At 40.7% G+C, this 22,619-nt stretch overlaps 1 protein-coding gene across 3 annotated transcripts in view; it reads left to right on the top strand.

The window, feature by feature from the left end:
- Positions 1–22,619, top strand: part of ADCY5 (adenylate cyclase 5) — a gene marked incomplete at both ends in the record, with an annotated part of 219,046 nt that overhangs the window by 181,115 nt on the left and 15,312 nt on the right. For all 3 annotated transcript variants that reach the window (XM_080620644.1, XM_080620642.1, XM_080620643.1), the window contains 4 exons: positions 7,908–7,930; positions 12,655–12,799; positions 13,943–14,040; positions 16,803–16,890. In XM_080620644.1, coding sequence (XP_080476770.1) covers positions 7,908–7,930; positions 12,655–12,799; positions 13,943–14,040; positions 16,803–16,890 — 354 coding nt within the window. The remainder of the gene's footprint in view (positions 1–7,907; positions 7,931–12,654; positions 12,800–13,942; positions 14,041–16,802; positions 16,891–22,619) is intronic.

Genomic DNA, 22,619 nt, shown 5'->3' with positions numbered 1-22,619 from the left:
CCGCAACAAACCCAGAACTCCTACTAGGGCTTTATTAGGGCTGCTCAGATGTTGGTCGGCACAGCCTAATGCTGCCCAGCAAAAACAAACAGCATTAGTTGTGTCATGAGATCTGCTCATCTGTGGAAAGCCCTGCTGTTGCATCTTAAGGCTGCCATACGCTATCATATTTATTTTACACTGGCTAGTGGGACTGAGCAGCTTTGCTTGTTACAGAGATATGTACTTGGGGGGAGGTTTAGATGGTCAGAAACAGGTACTTCTGAGTCTTTATAATCAAATGTGAGCAGAGTGGCTAACGTAACTGCTGAGCCCAGTTGCTGATGCCTGGCAGATTTCCTTTTATTTTTTCAGCTGCTGGAAAGGTTTAACATTAGGAAGTTTACGAACAGAAAGAGGAAACCCTGAAGATCTGTAATACTGATTTCAGTCCGACCATGCTTCCTTCTGTCATGAGTCTGAGTACAACTAATGAAGCATTTAATTTGCAATGAAATTGTGTATGACATCCATGTTAGTTACAAAGTAAAAACCAAAATATAATCAAATAGGATTATACATGTGTAGGAAATACGAATGCATGCAGATGTTAAAAATGTGAGAGAAGGTTAAAAAGATGCACCCGGGATATGGCTACTGCAATAAAGAACAAGCTCTGCTTTCAGATAGGCACTGCCTGATTCCTTGTGGAGCTGCTCAGAGCTCTGCACAGTCTTCTACATAATATTTATTGCTTGGTGTTTGCTTTCTAATGAAAAAACACTCATCTACAAGTCTGGTCATTCAACCATAAAATATAATTCTTTGTCCTATTCACTCTGTCCTAAGTCAAACAATTCTCTGCATGTTGCATCGCAAATACAGCTCACTTCCTCCCTTTGTCTCCAAGTTGCCCTTACAGTAGATGTTACTTTAAAATCAGTGCCAGGGAACAGGTGCAACAGAGGAATGCAGACTATAGCTGGTTCTGTGCCAACTCTACTGTTTAAACATTAGAAGTAATTAAAAAGTTAAACTCAGTACAGCAGGTTTTCATCAGCCAATAGTGCAGCCCTATCAGAGAGAAGTGAATTTGAGGCCATGAATGAGGCACCAAGGGTTTGCCCTCCTTCTAAAGGTTTCATTTAACTTAAGGTCATTGTTATCCGCTTTTCCAGCAATCGTCTGCTAAATCTGGTAATGGCAACACTGACGTCAGCAGAGCTGGACAGGGGCACCCAATGGAGAAGAATTTGACCCACTATTTTTTTGCTGCTATTGTAGTATGCAGAATCTCCTGAACTCATGATCAAGCAGGAAGAAACCCTCGAGGAATCTTTTCTGCTGTAATCTCCACATATTGCTATAGACCTGGGAGGAAATTGTTAGTCTAGTCTGGGGTTTATATAGCCAATTTGGTTTAGCTAGCTAACAAACAGCAAGGGGAGGAATCCTATCCTGCAGTTATGCTATATAATTGCTTTGGTGCTTCTGAAAAGAGGATTTGCCTGATTCACATGTTCCGTGTGACCTCATATAAGAGTGTGGGAGCCATATAAAACATTGTGCACTGCTCAAATTGTCAGAGGCTTCATACAGCTTTTTATTCTCATGTACAAACTTTTATTCTAGTTGATCAGGGCTTGCAGTCATCCTTGATTAAATTCTTTGAAAGAAGGATAAGAGTCAGCGAGATGCAGCAGCTAGTCTGCAGATGCTTTTGTGAAACTTAAGTGGAGTTTAATATTTCCTTGGAAGTCTTGCACCGATCATTTTTCCACCAAAAAAAAAATATAAAAAAGTTAAGCCTGAAGAAACAAAGATACCAATTCCCCTTTATTCACAGAAACATTTCCTCTGATGTTCATGGCAGTGTTGCACTGGTGGAGTTGTGGCACTTACCAGAATGATTTCCAAAGCTTCCTAAAGCAGACATAAACTTTGATGACAAAAGGATGCAGTCAGCAGGTTTGGGTCTGGTTTTCAGAGAGGGTGAGTAGCTCTGGTCAGCACCAGTGGGTGATTTCAGTTAAGACTGGTTCGACTTTGATTCAGTCTGCCTGCATCTGATTAGAAGGCTATTTGACAGTAGTTTCTGCGGAAGTTTGTTGTGAATGTCATCGTTCAGAGTGTAGAGATGAAAGGTTAGAGATTAGGGAGCCAGGAACCAAATCTGAGTATTTCTATAATTACTTATTTGTATGTCTTTTTCTGTTTTGTATGTTCTGGTAGCTGTTCATGCGTGAGGAGCAGAACCATGTACCATGTACCAAGAACAGAGCCTTGAATGACAATGGTTTAATGTGCTATTTCGCTGCCCATGGCAGAGAGGTTGGAACTAGATGATCTTAAGGTCATTTCCAACCCTAACTATTCTATGATTCTATGATTTTATGATTTCACTTGAAAACATGACCTTTGAACTGACGTAATTTGAATTCAGAGTTAACAGAAAACGGGGAAGTGTGAGCAACCTGCACTTCTCAGAAGTGTGAGTTCAGAGCCAGAAGTTAATTAAAAGTAAAGGGGAAAACCTATTTCAAAATCAACCACTTATGTTCCATAGATATAAATCTGATAGGCCAAATAAATTAATGTGTTTGGCCAGGTCCAGTATGGATATATATCCCCAGCTGGGGGCTGTGTACGAAATCATTCTGAGTAGAACGAAGTAGAGGGTTTCACCATCTATGAGCAGTGCAGAGGAATGAAAGGGTACTTATCAAGTGTTGCGGGCTGCAGAAAGGAAGCACTTCAGCTTTCCTTTTTGGAGCTTATTAGTCTGTGCTCCAGCTATAGCAGGCACACTCATCATATAATCTGTTTCATGAAGTGTTTTTCTGCCAGTTTGTTATTCTGCACTTAGATGCTTGTTAAATATCCTTCCTATCAGGCTTAGTATTTTCTATGCCAGTTCCTTCTGGACGTTGGTATAGAAATAACGTTATTTCTGGATTGAGTGTTTTGAAGTCCTGCAGTTTTGTTTCGGCTTTTACACCTGACAGTATCTATCTTTGTAGCCTTATCTCATTGACCACAGGGACAAAGGCAGAATGTGTAACACTGCTGAAAACAGATGTGAATAATTAGTTTTGTGGTAGGGCCAAACCAGGTATGTTTTTAACTGCATCCACACTCAGTCTGTCACTCTCCTTTTCTGTTTCCCATGGTCACTGTCTCTGTGAAGCACTTTTGCTTTTCAAGTTGGCCTGACCTCTTACAAAGCTCATTTTGTGCCTAAGTCTAAAGTTCTTTCAATTTCTGCTATAACACGATGTAAGTCTGATTTCAGCCTTCTTCTAGAGATGGAAAAAGGGCAAGAAAAGTTAGTTTCTCTATCATTTTTGCTCTTATAGTCTTTGCTATAGTTACCAGTGAAGTTTTTAAGGTGGAATCCATGCTTCCAGCCATGTTGCCATTAAGAAGGTCACGGAGCTCATCAGCTCCACTACTGTCTTATTTTTGGAACTAAATTAAAAGTTAAAAGGATGTAAAATCTATTCCACTTTTCTTTGCATATTTACAATATGTTAATAATTGCAGCTAATGTTCTCAAAGTTAGAATTATTATTTCTAATGGTTCTTGATTTGAAGCATTATAGTGTAACAGTCAGCTTGTCATGGCTTTGACAAACACTTTATCATTCTATTTAAGGAATCAGTTTTAATCTTCAAAGAAAAGAGCTTAGTTAATTTAGAAGTCAAGCAGAGAGATGGCAGTCATATGAGCTTTTAACACAATAGATATTCATAAAATATCCCCCATAAAATAGTAAGCCTTAGGGACAGATGCAGTAATATAAAATTCCCTCTTTTTTCCTCCTGCACATGTCTACTCCCACTGAGGATAGTCATTAAAAGTAAATGCTTGTAAATTCAGAGCCACCTGACCTGTCATAAAAATTATGGGGTTTTAAGAATCTCATGTAGAAAAAAAGAAGGAGTAGGATTGTTCTTTGGTATTAGTGCCATTAAGGGAGTTGATTCAGCTAAGTTTGGGTTAATATGCCTGAGATCAGAGAGGGAACTGTCTTAGTCTCAGAGCAATTATTAAATGCTATTACCTTTACATTTGCAGTCTGATGGCAGAATAATGCAGCCTCCTGGGGGAAGGGGGAAAACTCCAGTATCAGGGATATTTAAAATGAGACTGAATAAAAATTGCCTAAGGTCGTATATGCAGCAGTACATTAGAACTGCACTGCCATAAGACCTATCTCATGCTTTACGTTACCTTCTACAGAAAAGGAATTTTGGCCTTGACAAGAGCTACTTCATCATCATGATTATGGAGCTATTCTTGAACTCCTGTGAATCTGTATGATTCTGGTAGCCATCACCACTTTTGCCATTTTCATCCCCGATGACAATTCCTAGCTTTTCTTCATAACACCCTAGCACCCTAGAAAGCCATTGGTACTGCTTCAGTCTGCTGGACCCAAATCCATAAGTAATCAAAAGGGATTTATATACTTCACTCCAGGAATTGGCTGTTTCTCTTCCTACCCTCTTCATCCCCCTCTCCTAAAAAACAGGCACCTCATTTTTATCAGCTATTTTTTTCTGGCATTTCTTTAGATGTGTGTGCAGAAATGCCAGTCTTGACATATTTTTGTACAGCTCTAAATCTTCTTTATACCCAAACAGGCTGGGTACAGCCCCAGCCGAGCTGCCCAGGGATGCTGGAGAGTGGCTTTATAGGCACACTCACAGCACCAGTCCCCGTTATTTCACTTTCCTGCTTGAGCTTGGATGTCTATTACAACATGAGTGTGTTAGTCCTTTAAGAATGAAGGCAAATCCATGTAGATCACATTTCTGCAGGACTGATTGTGTTTAGTGTTTATCCTGCGTGTAACACAGACCATTGCAATTCATGCGAGCAGCCTTATGCTGAGCCAAAAGGCTTGAATTGGAGCAAAGCATCTGAGTCCTAAAGGAATTTAACTGTTTGCCAGCTGCGGGGAAGAAAAAAGACCAATGTGTCTTTAGTGCCCAAGCCTCATGCAAGGGGAAGGAAATCATTAAAGTGCAGATTTTTCAGTGGACCAAGCATGTCCACGAAGTAGGAGGAGGTGAAAACACACTAACTAAAACCCAGGGGAAAAATTCCTTCCCAAATCAAAATAGAGTGGGTGGCATGGCCCTGTGTGTGTGATCACCTCCTCCATTTAAAAGGCTTCTTGGTATGTGATTGAAACATGGATGATTTAGTAGATAGGGAAGAAAATCCCCGGTCACAGTCAGATCCTAGAGGTATATTTGCTCTATATCCTGGCAAAGACAGTGCAAATAAGAAAGATCTCCTGTAATAAATGACCTGCATTTAAGAAGCTGTGTTTGAGGGTTTTTTGGTTTTTTTTCCTAAAATAATCCTGCAAACCTTTCTCCATAACAACTCCATTTTTGGCAATTCTGCTTGAAGAACTTTTCATATTAAATAGGAGCGTTTGAAGTGAATCATTTAATTTGCTTAACTTAAACAGGTTCCTACTACATTTAATTTTAAGCTGATTCTCTCTAATTAAAGTTCAAGTCACTCTTAAATATTTAGCCTTGTTAAGTGAAGATTCAGGAAAGAAAATGTAATCATCTTTTCCTTTTTTGCTTTACCTGAAATGTGCTCTTTTTTGTGTTTTAGCTTTGAAACACCAATTTAATTTGAGCTACAAGCATTAATTATTTCCAGAGTTTCAAGCACAGATTAGAATTTTAAATTGAACAGCTAGGTCAATTAATTCTGTATTATTTTAGAAACTTTCCTTGTAACAGTTTTGCTGGGGGAGAGAAGCAGGGGAGAATCAAATTCCATGTTAATCAAGGGATGCCCATATAAATGACCAGTGAAATATGCAGCCTATGTATTTTTCCACACTTGAATATTGGGGAATTTGTGTAAGGATATGCTTGCTAAGGTGTTTTGGTAACTTGACCTGGTTTACATCTATCTTCAAACTCGTGCAGCTGGAAGGCAGGAGTATGAGATCTGTGTCTAGTTTCAGGGTTTCAGTGGGATGAACGCTGTCCATGAAAACCAGACTATTTTAGGGGATTTTCCCTCTGGAGTCAGTCATCCAGTTCCCATGTGGCTATGCTTGAAAATGTGAACTTGATGTCTAATAAGCAAGTACTGGCTGTTTTCTCATCCATTCCTTCTCCTTATTTTTTGGCTGGTACCTATTTATGTTCAGCTGGTTATCTTTTTTTTTCTCAGCCTAACTGACTATGACACCAGACAAATTAGTGAGCATTTTGTCTTCATGATTAATCAGTGAGCTTTCAGTTTTGGCACTGTGTTGCAGGATTGTTTAGAGGATAAATAAATAAATCAATCAATCAATCAGATATTCCTGACAACTGTAAAATGATTAAGGGTAGAAAAAAAAAAAAAAAAAGCAAAGCCACACAACAGAAGTTGAATGATCGCTTCATCACTCCTTAATGTGAAATCAAAAAGTACATGGGGTTTCTTGGCTTGGATAACTGGGCATGCTAACTTTGAAATCAACATTACCATTTCCTTCTTCCCACTGGATCTGTTGGTGGTTGTTACATGGGACTGAGAGATTTCCTTTATCTGTATTTCTGGTGGGCAAAGTTGGACTTTCAATTTCTATTTGGAACTGTGGTTTTAGTCTGAAACAGAGTATGTAAGAATGGAAGTTGCTCTGTCAGTGAGTCACAGTCCTGGCTGTTGGCCGGAGTAACAAAACCCACTTTTTCCCTCTTGCAAAGCTGATGCTGTTCAGGGAGACTTTGTTGGCTTTACCTCTGCTTCTCACCGTATTACCACATTGCTAACTAGTTGCAAGGGGAAAATCTGTTCTTGTTTAGTATTTGGTCAATATTCTTGTTTCTGATGGCGTTGGACAATGAAGCTGTAGAAGACATTTGCCCAAAGATTTTTGCTTTCTTACAGTCAAGATAGACCTCTGTTTGCTGCCCCCAGCCTGGTAGCAGCTGCAGATCCAGCAGCTGGAATATCCTCAAACTGCTCTGAGCAGTTTTGGCCTGAGGTCCCTGCGAGAAAAACAAAAGGAACTCTTCCTATCTCCTGGCTACATTTTTTTTATGTTTTGGAACACAAGGTACAAACTCTGTGCTTGAGTATTTGACCCTACTTGTCAAACATACAACTTTTCCTGACAGTTAAATATAAGCCAAGATGTCAGAGGGCATATTTTGTCTCAGCCCATGCAAAATGGCCATTTTGATGCAGTTTGGTCTAGTAGGTATGTTAATGCTGAACGTATAAAATATGCCTCTGTACGTATTTTTCTCTGAGGCCTTCTAGCCACTTAAACTATGGATGACCCATGGACACATACACTACTCAGTTCAATGGCCCTGAAGGAATTGTGAACATTTTGGGTATTACAAATATTATAAATAATTTCTGAAATCTCATTCAGGGAAACATGTTTTGTGTGTGCATGCAGTGAAGGGAGAAAGGAGACTCCTTGAGGTTCCACCTGAAAAAATGAAAACCAAAATGCGTCCAGCTTCCTTAGCCAAGTCCCAACATAGAGGTGCAACCTTGGGGACTACAATAATTGACCTATGTTATCATTCTGACTTTCATTGCAAGTAAAATACAACCTCAGTTATACCAGCATAATTCCTACTGTATCATTTGTAATGAAGACTGCAATAAAGAAGACACCTGAAATACAGTGTGCCAGCAGTCAGCTGAACCATTTCCCTTATCTTCCACAAATTTGTATCTGAAAGCACGTGTTTTTCTAAAGCTGCTCCATCTGCCTGATGACATGGCAGCACAAAACATTGCTGCGGGGGGATAAGGCTGTGCATCCACACCTAACAGACGAGTGCCCTGAAAAGTCCTCTGCGAAATGCTGTTCTCAGGATACTTGTGTTCTCAAGGTCAGCCTGTTTCCTAACCCTTGTGTCCATTTCCTTTCTTTCAGGGCTTTGAGGACCCCAAGGACAAGTAAGCAAATTTACTTCTGTCATACACTGTTATGTTTGCACATTTGGAGTTTTTTTCTCATATTAAAAAAAAGACAAAAATTAATGCCCGACAGCCAAGAAAAATGCCTGGACTCCACAGAGGTTTCTTCAGGAGGGACAGCCGGTTGAGGGCACAGGACTGAGTGATGTGTGCTCAGAACTGCCACTGCCCTCAAAACTTGTATTTGTGTGGTTCTAACTTGCTTTCGTAATTAACTTACTTTTGCTGCTCTTCCCCTTGCCCCCAATATTCTTTGCTATTTGCTGCTTTGAAAATATCCCAAGAAGAAAATCTTCCTGTAAAGTATGTCTAAGATTTGAACATCTCTGATAAGTATGTATTCAAATAGACAGAGTTTGAGTTTATTTGTACGTATTTTATATTAATTATTGTTACATATTGCTTATTTCTATATATAAAAATGAACTCAGAAATTACAGCTTATTTGAAAATGTCAGTTCAAACATTCATGCTCTAAAATGCAGCCACATTAAAGCAGCATTTTCATTTTTTTTATATAGCACTTTAAAAAATGTCTAAAATAACAATTTAACAAGAGTGGTATTTTGAAAAATTGCTTTTGGAGGAAAAGTCCAAACCGTGTTCATTTTTTAACTTCTACTGCTGGAAACAGCAAAAACATTTCCTGTACTGAAGGTGTTTAGAATAATTTCACATTCAGCCTTACTGAATGGCATTATTTGTAAGCTTGCTTAGAACAAGATAGGTGACAGTAGAGGAGACTGATACATAAACTATGTTGCTGTTGCTTCTTATCAGCTCCTTTCTCAGGCTGTTGGTCAGGACAAAGTGGACTTCTCTGATCTGGGACAGCTAAGTGCTTCTGTGAACCTTAAGTATCCAGCTTTGGGAAAATTCACATTATGGTGGTTGAGCATTGAGAGCAACTCCCTAAAAGTAAAGGGAAATGATGAATTTGAACACAGCAGTATTAAGACTCCTTCTCTTCTTCCCCTGCCCTTTAATGCAAACTCCATTTTGTTAACGTTTAGCTCTGTGCACCCTGGGATGTTTCTCGTGAGCAACAAGGTGTCTAGGGAGAGTCACCAGGGTTTCCTGTTGCATCCATGGCTGCTGGGAGCTCAGTTGATGTTAGTTATACTTTGAACAGAAGAGAGCTAACAGATTACAACAAAATAATTCTTAGAAATACATAAATTGTAGGTATCCCCCATGAAATAGCATCCCTCCTCATAGTTTGTGAAAGAAAACATAGTTTCAACTGCATTAGTACTGGTCCATAACAGTTACTCAGCTGTCAAGGAACTGCATCTCCACTGTTGCTGTAAGGACTGTAATCATAGAATCATAGAATACTTTAGGTTGGAAAGGACCTTAAGATCATCTAGTTCCAACCCCCCTGCCATGGGCAGGGACACCTCGCACCAAACCATGTCACACAAGGCTTTGATCAACCTGGTCTTGAACACTGCCAAGGATGGAGCATTCACAATTTCCTTGGGCAACCCATTCCAGTGCCTCACCACCCTCACAGTGAAGAACTTCTTCCTTATATCTAATCTGAACTTCCCCTGTGTAAGTTTGAATGTCTCTTCTCTGTCCTGCAGTTTGAGCTGTTACGGCCAATAGCTAAAAGCTGTGTATTTACAGTGCTGATCCAGTGTGATGCTATCTTATTATACAGTTTGCAGGATTTTTGGATTTCTGTTCAGCACCAAAAGAAGCTGCTACTTGCCTCAGATTTCCTTGATCTAGAAATCTGTTTAACTTAAGAACAAAGATTTGGCAAAAAAACCCAACCTCTCTGGCAGAAAATGTTCATGTTGATATTGGTTAAAATCAGATACCTAAACCATGTCAGGTGCTCAACCCAGTGCATTCACATGCAGAAATGCTGAGCATCAATACTTCTTTCAAAGGAAGATGTAGGCACCACGTACATCTGGAAACAAGACCTGACACTTACGTGCCTAAATGCAGATTTAGCTATTGAATCTAGGCACGAAGCATTTAAAATTATGGCATACATGTAGTTTTGGCAGTGGTCACACTCTTCATTTGCAGAAAGTAATTAAATCAGCAGAACATTTTTGGATTACTCTGAAGCCAGCATCTCTGGGTTAACTGCTAGCTTTCACATTTGCAAGCAGAATGCTAAAGCTGCTCCAAGCTTTCTTCACAATGTTCCTGGCCCTTACAACAATTTTGTGTGGCTGCATTTGGAGCCACACAAACACACAAAAACAGCAATGTTTTTAAGAGGTGTTTTTGGAATTTCGGGGTGGCCTGAAATCCTTGCTCTGACTTACAGGCATGGGGAAATTTTGTATTTCAATTTAAAATCTTACTTATGCAAATATACCTAAACTTACAAATTACAAAAATGAATTACTACAGTACTTTCCATTGGGTACAGCTGACTGCAAAAGTCACCTGAGCATCTAGGTATATGCAAGGTGACTAAGCTTTCGTGCAGTCTGTATGAAGGTGGATGCCTCACTGCAAATACCTAGCAAAGCAATTTAAAACCTGCAGAGGTATTTCTACATAATCTGCAATCACAGAAGTTGTTGTAGTATTAGAGATACCCTCAGCAGTATGATGACCTATTATAAAACTGGAGACAGCCAAGGCTAAAGCCTGGGCAGGCAGTCTCCTCTGTGTCTTCCTGGGTGACACTTTTAGACTGGAACTTGAAATTTAACTGAGGTTCACCAAGATGCTGGGCCAACTCTTGCTTCAGTTCTATAGGAAAACGTATTGCATCTCTTGTACATGGTATGTAATGACTAAATGTGAATGACCCAAATGTGTAAATAACTCACAGGATCTTGGAAGACATTCTGTAAATAAGAAGCCTAATGATTTCCTTGCTCATTTTTATGAGTCCAGAAAACATTGTGAGGACTGAATGAAAATAAGCAGCATCATCTTGAATGCTCAAGCAGATGTGCTTCCTCTAAGGAAGCATCTAGAACTAAATTGAATGTCCTGTCCTTCTAGGGACAAAACCACTTTCAATTTCAAAGTAGAATACTGAAGTTGAAGAAATTAAATAATTCTAGAGCCCCAAAAGAAAAAAATCTTTTGCCCAACCCCACTGAAATATTAAGATTGGCTAAAATATAGATTAAGAACTTGAGACAAACTAGGTTTGCCATTGCCATAGGGTCACTAAGTAGATACTTGTTGTGTCATCATGACCCAGTTGAGGTATAGACACATTCAGCTCACTGGCTGGGACAAAGCGAGGTGGAATGGAAATGAGCAGATGGACCTAATTTATTTTTCTTTTGGCAAGAGGTGCACGGTAGCGGTAGGGTACAGAGGGCTCCTGAAAATCTGGTGCAGTTTTGCAGAAAGCTTTGGAAGAGCCTTTCTTTTGGAAATGGACCTTTAACTTTTCAAGCAGAGTCACATTCTGATTTGTAAGCTGTATTGAGCAATCTCCGCTTGCAGCACAGTCACACTTGTAGGGGCTCACTGGCTGCAAGACAGTGTGCATTATGCACTGTTGCGCAGTACAGATAAAACTGAGAAACTAAAGCAGTGTAGCTTTTCATCCTGCTTGTCAGATCTTGGGATTTTTTCACCAGAATGCCTAAGGTGAAGGCCACACAGCATGAGCCATATGTTGCTCTGCCATCATGAGGTTAGCACATAGAAACAGTTATTCACTGGCATATGCCGCAAGTGAGGGTTGTATTCCAGTGGATAACTATTGGCATATCCTGTGGATAACCTTGGCAATCGTGCAAGCAAAGCAGAGAAACAGCACTTCAAGATTAGTTTCTGATTTCTGCCTATAGCTAGTTGTAAAGCAGGCCATTAAAGTAACAGCATCAAGTCACTAAATTCCTGTTAGATTTTAAAATAGCTAATGAGTCTGGGGAGGTGCTTCAGGTTTCCTCATCCTCAGTGCAAAATACCTCAGGGTGATTAAGTTTTCAGTGTCATTTTTTTCAACAGTTTTTGAAAATCAGCCTCATTTTCCTGAAGCTGTAGCTGAGCATAAGAAACACACTGATACTAAAGGTGTTAAGCAATATAGAAATCCTGTTCCACAGTTTTAGAAAGCAGAATCCAATTTGTAATTTTTTTTCATTTTGCTACCTTTTTCAACCTTTCCTTGAGTTAAGTAAATATAAATGTCTTGTAAATAGAAAATTTTGCCTGGTTTATGCTTTATACTCAAACATAACTGCATGAAAGGGAGGCAGTGGGGAGTCAGGCCACGTTTTTTTCCTACAGGTTTGTTCTGTAAAATTTTTTTCTCAAAAATGGATTGTTGCTCAAGTTCAGAAATTTTCACAGAAAATGCTATTGGGAAGCAAGAAATATGACTGGCTGCATAAATCATTTTGCCAGTTCAGGTACTAACAGCTATAACAGCAGAGCAGGTGTGGAGAAGAATAAGAGGGCTCATAGAAGGAGACTATGGTTTTTGAGAATGGACAGTAAAGAGACTGCAAGGCAAGAAAAAGGATGTAGTACAGACGAAGGGCAAGTAAATCAAATCCTTTCACTAGTGGTCTCAGGACTGGCAATGAGCTGTAGAGCCGATACAATTTTCCCCTTAGCTCATAATCTGTTTTCTAACTTGAAGCTGTCATGAGCAAAATGCCACTAACCTCCAGCTTGTTATACAGTGAAATGATAACATATGGTGAAGAGGGGGAATTATCTTGTCCTCTTATGCTCCCTTTTTGTGACATCTTCAGGAATACACAGGAAAGTATGAACCCAGAAGATGAAGTGGATGAGTTTCTGGGCCGTGCCATCGATGCCAGAAGTATTGATCGGTTACGCTCTGAGCATGTGCGCAAGTTCCTCTTAACATTCAGGGAGCCTGACTTGGAGAAAAAGGTAATGTTGTCTCATGGCATTGCGTCATTCAGTCTTGTCATGAGTTTTTATTCTCCTGCATAAGGTCATGCTTATATATGTATAGGTAAAGCTAGGTTTTAAGTGTTGGAGGTGTGCTTGTGATCTTAGAAAATCCATGCATCTTCATGGGAACCTTAATGTACATGTCACTAGAATGTCACGGTCATCTGAAGGAAGCACTGGGCAGGAAATCCAAGCCATTTCTGTCAGACACACATGAATATGCAGTGATAAGCTGTAAAGACAATCCAGAATAAGCTGTATTTGTTTCTCTGACTTTGAGGCATCTGAAATTGAGATTGCAGTCACCCTTATTTCCCTCAAATCACTGGGGAAACCTGCTTTAGCTTGCCTGAGCTCCAAATCACCTCTGGACAGGCTTTTCCCTGCCTTTTGTCCCCCAGGTACTGCTAGGGGTCATTAGGATGCAATTTGGTTATTTTTGGGAGCCCATTTTAAGCAATAAGGGGTATGGATAAAAGCTGAAGCATGTAATTTCCCCCCCACTCCTTCCCTTCAATTTTATAGCTGAAAACTGCTAGGGAAATTAGTGGTTCACCTGTTCTAATCACCTTTTATTTTGTGGTTCAAACATTGAGACCATCTGTACTGAGAACCATGCTTCAGGCTAAATAAAGCATCTTTGGGAATCGAATGCAGCTCCCATGTGACCAATATGTTGACAAGTAGTTGGAAGCAGTAACTGCGAAAACCGCAGCATCCTCGCACTATCATTAGAACAAGCCAAGCTGTCTGCACAAATACGAGGTTTTCTCATTAGCAATATTCATTCCTGCTGGAGGAAACTTCCCATGGAAGAAGTTTAGGTCTGACAGTGGTGACCAAGAATGCTGTTGGCAGCTAATACATTTCTGTTCCTCTTGTGCGAGGGGCACACAGTGACTCCTCTCACCATCCAGCTGTGTGGGTTTGTTCCCTGGTCTTTGGGTCTGTTCAAGCCATTGTAGCCTGCCCAGGGAGAATGGGAGTTTGTAATGTTAGCTGTTTCTTACCAGCACTGCTTTCCAAGGACCTAAACAGAAGCCAAGCAAGAAGTTTTTGTGAAGAACAGGCAGCCAGCCAAATTTCCCGCTAACATAACCCTGTTTGCATTTTTCGCAGTACTCCAAGCAGGTGGATGACAGGTTTGGAGCCTACGTCGCTTGTGCCTCCCTAGTCTTCCTCTTTATCTGCTTTGTTCAAATCATAATTGTGCCACAGTGAGTACCTTTTCATCCCTTTGCTCCCATCTGCTCCCCTCCTCTATTCTGGCCTACTTTTCTTTGTTTGTTGTTTGTTTTTTTTTTTTTTCTTGAGAATTTAGAGCACCAAGGGGAAGAGAAAAATCCTTTAATAATTCATGCTCAAGTGATGCATGGTGCTTATTGTTTTCACTTGTTTCAAGTGCAGATTAAAACCTCCTCACTAGCATGTGAGGATTTCTCTTTTCCCAGTGTGATTTCTCTTACCGTTCACCTCCATCTTAGGAAATTCAGTTCAGCACATTTATAAGCCTGTGGAAAACAAATATCCCTAAGTAGGAAGGACTGCCTACTAAGGTATAGTAGGTGCTCACAACATGAGGCTAGGCTGCCCCCTTATCTGTATGCAGTGGGACAGGGAGGTGTAAAACTCATCACAGCCTTGCTGCTCAGAGTACTGAGGTCTGAGTCTGCTTAACAAATGAGGCATAACCATTCATACATTCATTCTTCTGGACTCAGAGCAGCAATGCAAGAAAAAAGGTAGAGAGGGAGTCGAGCTACACATGCCTAAGCTTCAAGTAGCTCACTCCAGGTTTAAGGGTTGTAATCATTTCTTTCCCCAGGGAAGAGTAGTGTAAGCTCCTCAGGACTGTTGGGCACAGTGCTCTTGGACCACTCCAGTGAAATGCTTTGTTTGAAAGGCAGAGAGTAACCCACTAGATCTTTTCCAGCAGTGAGCTCTGCAGACGTAGTATTTCTTCTCAAAGAGTTTATAAAAAATCCTTTAAAATTAAAACATGTTGGTATTTCCTGTGCTGTGCTTCAGTAGCAATAATATATCATTCACTAAGCATTGCTGTGCTGGAAATAAATACGGAGTTAGTAATTTTAAATCTGGAGAAAAAGATCACAGAAGCTCTGAAAATCCTCCAAATTTGTCTTCATTACAAGAAAAGAAAGAATGTTTAAAGAGAGCTCCAACACTATTTTATGCCATTACAACTGCTTTCTACTTCTGTTCACACCACAGATCTTTTCAGAATAGAGATTGATTTGTAGTGTTCAGCTCAGACATTCAGAAGGTCACAGAAACAACTCATATTCTGATGTTTGAGGTTATCCACTGTCCTAGGTAAGAGGTCATTCACTTCTGCTCACAGAAAGATTGAATCAACAAAATAATACTAGTGCAAATGCACTGTGTAAACAGACAGATCCACTTTGGGAAAATAACTGAAGCTGAAAGAGGCTCAAAGTTGAAACTAGATCAGTCACAACAATTAATGCATTGTTATTTACATCCAAAAATGTTCTTCGAGAGTAGTTGATTTAGCAAGAGCTTACACTTTGGATCTCTGGATACTGCTGTTGTGACTTCACATATGCAGAGGCCCTCTACAAGCCTTTATGTTGCTCATCAAAATCCCTAAGCAGCCACTAAGCTGTCTGTATAAAACCCAGTTTAACATTTAAATAACAACTTGATGATTTCTGATCTCTGGCAACCATATGGCTGACTCGTTGTATTATGCAGTAGTCAATCACTTAAGGCAGTGTTGTGTAAATGTCATACTGCTGTCTCTTTCCACACCACCCATAAAGGTGGGGTTTTGGTAACTTCTGAAGTGTCCTTAGGCAGCCTGGCCTATCTGAAAGATGGTTTGGTTCAAGAGTAAATATAATTCTATGTTTTAACTTCAGGTCAGGTATACTTTCCTTCACCTTTTGGTTTGTTTTTCATTGTATTTCAGTTGCATCATTTAGGTCTTTTATTGAAGGTATCAGTAAAGCAGCAACTGAAACCACAGGTGAATATGTGTCACCATCAGAGCTCATGAAAAACACACCATGGAAATTGAATCTGAAACTAAAGACAAAATGGCAGTGATAATTTATGATGATAAAGAGGAATAGCTTCAATGAATTTCACAAAGGCTCAAACAGTGAATTAGCAAGTACAATTATCTCAGTAGTCATGAGAGAACACAGAGACCAGCTGGCTTTGGTGTGGTTGGCTTCAATGTCATGTTGCAGGAATTCTTCCTTTAAATTATGAACAAGGCTGACTCCTGGGAGGGGGCCTGTCCTGTCACACTGAGACCAATCATTGGGAAATTGTTGTTGAGTATCCTCACGATCAAAACAGATGAAAATACATAGTACAAAGTTGGCCCTGGGGTCCTGTTTGTACTTCAAAGTCAGGTGGAACAGGAGCCTCTCAAGCTGGCCATGCTAAGTCTATTTTCCTTGACTGTCGTTATGCCATGCTTACTCCTATCCCATGTGCAAGACAGAGAATGGAGGATGGGGCAGCACAGATATTTCCTGTGCATGGCAAGGACAGGTAGCTATTCCCATTCAGACTATTCCCACTTGGCTACACTGCAACACTCAGCACGCTTTCCTTCCCAGGGGTCTCCTGCCCATAGCCTGCCCACAGCCAGCCAGCAGCTGACCTGCCATAACAAGTTGTTCTATCAGCTCCTCGAGCACATTAAATATTTCTCAGTCTCTCTGCTGTCAGCTCGGCAGGAAGGTGATTGCTATAAAAGATGCAGTATTCTCTGCTCTGCAGCCTGCGTGAGTAATTCTAAATAGGACAGAGTATCTGTTGGTATTCAAGGCACCTTGCATCTCCTACTGCTGTTCTAATTGGAAAGCCCGTACAGTGTGTCATGTCTTGTACAAATGTCATGTTCTGGAGAGCAGAGCTGTAGCTATTCTGTGTGATGTGCATTTATTAAAAAATATAATAATGCTAGTCTCCTTGATTTCAGCTCTACATTTATGCTGGGTTTTTACCTGACCTGTTTCCTGATCCTGACCACAGTGGTATTTGTTTCGGTCATTTACTCCTGTGTAAAGGTAAGTACTGTGGCTTCTTTGCCTAAGATAACTCGATCAGCAATGTGTTTCTTCAACTAACAGAGCATTTTGTTATCCATCCTTTCCACACTATGTGATAAGGGTTACAGAAAAAGCCTTTGATAAGACAGAATGAACTGCAAACAGATGTTAGGGTTGGCATCTCTTTAGCTCAGTGAGAAGTAATCATTCTGTGGATCTGCATGTCTATTAAATCCCCTGCAGGCACTCTCATACTGATATAATAAGAACATATTTTCCAATGTGGAACGAAACACTGACCGTTCGTTTCCTCCCTGTAAACTTCCTGTGGAGTTGCCTCTGTACTGGCTCCTGCTGCATATGCATGTTTGGGTAGGCAGATAATCAGAAGCAGAATATCATTGAGGCAAAATGTCCTGGGGAGGAAGTAAAAGCCATAAATACATAGAATTTTATCAGCCTTTCTCAGATGAGTGTACAGAGCTTCCAACATTTGGTGAGCTCTTTATTGTAACTGGGTTTGATCAGCAAAGAAATACATTGTGTGAAACACAAAGACATTAATTCTTCTTGGCAGTCTGCAGTAAATAGGCAGGCAGCACTTTGGGAAAGGTTATGTGCTCATCTTTTTCACTCACAGGTATTCCTATTAAAATGTTGATGCTAGTTGATTGTATTTGCAGTTTTGGGGATCCTTCCAGTCTAGCAGTGTCTGTAGAATATGTTCAGATTCAGGCTCCTAAGCCCAAACCCAACTTTGTTCCTCAGAGCCTGGAATGAAATACCTCAGTAGCATTATGTTTCCTGTAGAAGAAACAGTGGGGTAATGGATTATGTCAGGCAGATGATTTGCCTCACTTTAATTATCTTTTCTGTACCATTTTCAAAGTTGAATGTGGGTGCTCTTGACAGACTTGCACCTTTCATGTCTTTTTGAGTTTTGAAAGTTAAGCTTGGAGAATTAAGCTTTAATAAGAGTGACAAACTGTTCCCAGTGAAAGAAGCTTGAGGTTATATTTGAACAACTCAATCACAGGGCTTCCCTTGGGCTTATGACAATTTCAGAGGGAGCTTAGTTCATAAGCCCAGCATCCCATTGGTCTGGCTTGATTACCAGCAGTGAGAATTACAAGTCAGAAATAACAGTACTAATAGGAAGGCTTGGGTTCCTTGAGCAGGGAAATGGTACCCAAAGATGCCTGGTTATACTTTGTGTGTCCATTGCATGTGAGAATGCTTCTCAGTGTCATTAGTTTGTAAACTGGTATCAGCAGTTAATGTGATTGGCAGTTAATTAACAACAAATGGTGAAAGCTTTTGATCATAGCCATAAAGGATTTGGAAACGTGGTGAAGGGCTGTGCTGGAGCCTGTTTATGCTGTTTATGTTTGGCCACCATCAGCAACATCTCAGCGCACTGCCAGCCGTGCAAAGTCCCACCAACACATAGCTGATGCTATGCAAACACTGGGGCAAGAGCTGTGACAGACCCAGACCTCTGAAGTATTTGAGCTGGCTGACTTGCAGCCAGACAGATTTCAAAGCACACAGCTGTTTGTCACCCACTGGCTTTTACAGGCTTAGGTTGCTTCCACATACTGACAACAGCTCCACTACCTTTGTGATTACCCCTTTTTTAGTGTTCCAAATTAGCCCCTGCTGACAATATCTAATTATGAGATTGGTTGTTTAGGGGACTGGTACTTCTTTCTTGTCAGCTACCTGTTTGATGCCAGCAGCTCCCAGTAGCTGCAGCCTACTTCTGTCATTGAAGACTGTGGTGTTTCAGGTCAGAGTTTTTTAAGCAATGGGTTTAACCAGACCATGGTTAATGGTTGTTACCTTATTTCTGTACACACTTCACTCCAGGAAGCACTTTTACACATATGCACAAGCAAGGCACTTTTGCATATCCTTTAGATGAAATTTTAAGACCCAGGGATGTCAGCATTGTTCGTTTTGTTTCCCACTTGGATGTGGGGTAGGAGAGCACGTGTTTTACATACCAGTGGTTCATTACACACAGAGCTGGAAAGCAGGTTTTCACCCCAGGATATCAACATAAACATGACTTTTGCTCATTTGCTGTGCTGTTACATGATAAGTGACTCTTTTGTCTTCCTCTTTTCATGAGAGATTTTCCTTCCCTGTTTTGGCCTCTCCATCTCTGGCTTTGACAGTGGCCAGCAGGCTCTTTCTGAGCAGCTTGATAGTATTTTATTTTCTTTTGCTGTCATTATTATCTTCCACAATAAAATTCTCCAAGGACTACAAGTTGATCCTGGAACTGCCAATGCAGCCAGCTTGGCTTTCCAAGTTTCTTCAGCTGTAATAAACAAGAGTTCCAACTCTTCACTTTGATGCTCCATGAAGACTTGGCCAGTGCGAGATGGTGTTCCTTCCCAATAGAATCTAAGGTCATGGGAACCAGGGTCCCTTTGCAAGTACTCCACTGACATCTGTTTTGCTACTAACTTATCAAGTTTGTGTTTCTTCTTAAAATCCTTAACTTCTGGTATCTACACTGCTGTGTGGAATTCATCTTCTTGCAGGTTCCTGAAACAACATATGACAGAAATCTCAAGTTATTCTTAGGAAGAAAAGAAGGCTTTGTGCAGCTCTACATATGTGCAGCTTGCTTACCTGTTTCTTAGCCTTCTTCAAACCTGATCTAGATGCTCCTAAGTGTTTGGTTTTTTTCTCAAGCAGGGGAAAAATTACCTCTGGAAACCGTACTTTTTTAATAGACTAATAAATCACTGAAATGTTATATAAATGGGCTCGCAACATAAAGTTGCCTGAAGATGTTGTCTTTTACTTCAGAAGGATTTTAATGTACTTCAAAATGATTCAAAGGCTTTTATTACAAATTGAAAAATCAGAACTTTAAGACCTCATAGGTTTTTTCATTGCACAACACAACAGCAATTATCTAAGCAATTTTCCATGTCCACAATATACGGTAAGAAGACAAAAAGGAGAAATATTACTCTTCTGTCTGTGATCAGCTCTTATTGCAAAGTAGAGGTTTTATTTAGTGTATTTTTGTCATGCAAATGGCTGGAGGTTGTGCATTATTTTCAGTGTAACATCAGTACTTGTTGAATCACTTTTTAAATTAGGACTTTTACCTGTACAACAGTGCCCTACCTTCCTCTTCAATATTCATTAGTACCCGCATGCTTTCAGAGTCTCTGTTCTGAGAGACAATGCCTTCCATCAGCATTTTCACATTTCAATGCAGAATGAACTGGAATTGACTGTACAATCCAATTTACCTTCCCCTATTGTGGTTATTTCTCTTTATGTGAGTGACCTCAAGCTTGCGTAGCAATCCAAAATTGAATCTCAGCTGCCCAAATGGATCACATCCTTTTTTTCAGCTCCTATTCTCAGTAGTGCACATGCAGACTTAGAGTTGCAATTTCATCAGGCCTTTCCTTGTCCAGTTCTTCACTCAGGCAAGATTTTAGTTCTATTAAGAGAGGTAAATTGTGTTTGAGAGCACAAACCAGTAGGCTAACCAGCAACAGTGCATGGCTTTTCACTGTACTATAACGCCCTGGTGTTCTGCTCCTTTTCCTAGGACTGAAGGGATTTTATTTTATTGGAGAATAGGAGGGGAAATTGTCTGCTTTTCTTTTTCCTTCTTTTTTATTATATGCCTGACTTCTGGATACTTTTTTATGGAGGGAAAATTGCTAGAGTGGAGCTGAATTATCAGAGCTGAGACAGGTCCCCAATTTCTAGCATCAAAGTCCTCCAAGCTGCAAGTATTCCTGGCCCCTATCTGCCCCTGTGGTATGAGGAGAGTATTACTTATGTTACAGAGCCTCCATGAAGCAGAGGTTCCTCAGATGAGTGGCATGGCTGTGCCGTTGCACTCTCTATTGCGATTCCAACCTCCTATGGTTTTTTGGCATTTGTTTCCTTTTCAGGACTTTTTCCAGCTGTACTTGTTTACTGACCTAAAATTTTCCCTAGTTTGCAAAGTAATGAGAACCTAGATTGATGCAAAGGAAACCTGTTTTCATTAGAATTAAAGTGTCTTTCACTGATAGCTTTGTTTGATATCTCAGGCCTGATGCAAAGTCAGGCTTTTTGGGGATCATTGGCAGGAGGGGCTTGAGCCAAGATCCACAACTAAGCACTCCCAAGTTTTATTTAGATGCCTGATTTTCCAGAGATTACAGAAAAGGTCCATGCATACCGTTGTGGAGCTTGGCCTTGAGGCTTAAACAAAGGGGTGGCAGGAAAACTTGTCATGCTCTTAATCTAGTGAGAAAACTGTCTAAATGCAATACAAATCCTCCTTCTCCCTCCAAATCCTGTAAAGGTTAGGGTGGAAGAAAGCCCAATGTCATTTCCCACATCCCTCTGCTGGCAGGGATCTGCTAACTGATATCTGTGTGGATGTAGCTGGACATGGTAGAGCAAGGAGATAGCTTGGTTAACGGTTCATCAACAAAGGATTTCTACATTAGCAGAGTTTGTTTCTGAGAGAGGTGTTCTGATTTGTTTTACAGTGGCTGCATGACCCTGAAGGATTGCATGGGTTTTTACTGAATTTCAATCAATCCTCAGTACAAATAAGTCATACATTTCTCCTTTACTCCCGTGCCCCACAGAGCCTTGCCCTCTCCTCTCGCCTGGAGTGAGCTGGTTTTTGTGTGTGTTCTGGTAGCTGGTGAAAGCAGCTCTTTAAAAACTCTTGCCACAACCTCTTTCTCCCTTTGTAAAAGTCACCAGTTAATCAGTGCTTTGGCCACTCGAACGCTTCGTAATTACATTGTAGGACTGCTGTGTGGGAAGCTATGCACCGACAAAATGTTGCATCTCTGAAGATGTAAGAGTCAAGGATAAAAGGGAAAAGCAAGACTTTTAATAGAAACATTAGTCATAGTTAAATTGCAGTGCCGTGCCGCTGCACTGCTAGCTTCTTTGTGTCTAAAAATACCCTCTAGTGGCTTAGTTATTCGTGCAACATGGTGGGAGGGAAAGGGGAGTTGGGTTCTGAAAAACAACTTTTGTCAGTGCTCAGCAGAGCCCCTCTGCCCTGGCATGATGGTGTGGATGGGAGGGGTGCCGTGGGGCCAATGCTCTCCAGAGGGAATGTGTTGGTGTGCAGGAGCCACCTGGCCTTCATCCCCTGTTGCTCCAGCCCTGAGCTTGTGCTGGGGCCGTGGCGACATGTGAAGAGAAAGCATTGGTTTCATTGTATTCTGGACTTCTCTTGTAGCTAATACAATGGAAAGAGGCCTCATGTGGTGCTGAGGGGTGACCCTTGCCACAAGGGGTGCCTGATTAGTCTCTGCTTTAACACAGAGACTGTTTCTACCCAGAATACAATGCAGCACCTAAAGCAAAGCACACTGGTGGCCTGCAGTCAGAAAGCAATTAGAAGAAGGCTACTTAGCTCTGGTAGTAGTGAATCACTGGGACCGTCTGTCTAGGGAGCTCAGTGATTGTCCTTACCACTGGTTATTTTTAGTCTCATGTGTCTGTGGTGCTGAGTGCCATAGACCAGACGAGGCCAGCTGATTTCTCCAGCGCCTTTACTGAGGGTCTGACAGATCACAGGACTAGCCTGGCTTTTTATCAGCCTGCTCCTGCAATGGCACCACAAAGTGCTATGATACGCTCCTGTGATCAAAAGGATATGACATGGATTTTTTCATTGCTGCCTTTTTTAATTTTTGATCCAGTAATTCACAGGCTCAAGCTCCTGGCTGTTTCAGTTGCAGATG

This window comes from Psittacula echo (assembly GCF_963264785.1).
Source record: "Psittacula echo genome assembly, chromosome: 6".
NCBI classification, from domain to species: domain Eukaryota; kingdom Metazoa; phylum Chordata; class Aves; order Psittaciformes; family Psittacidae; genus Psittacula; species Psittacula echo.
Note: the sequence above shows the minus strand (reverse complement) of the source record. Positions and strands in the feature narration are given on the sequence as shown.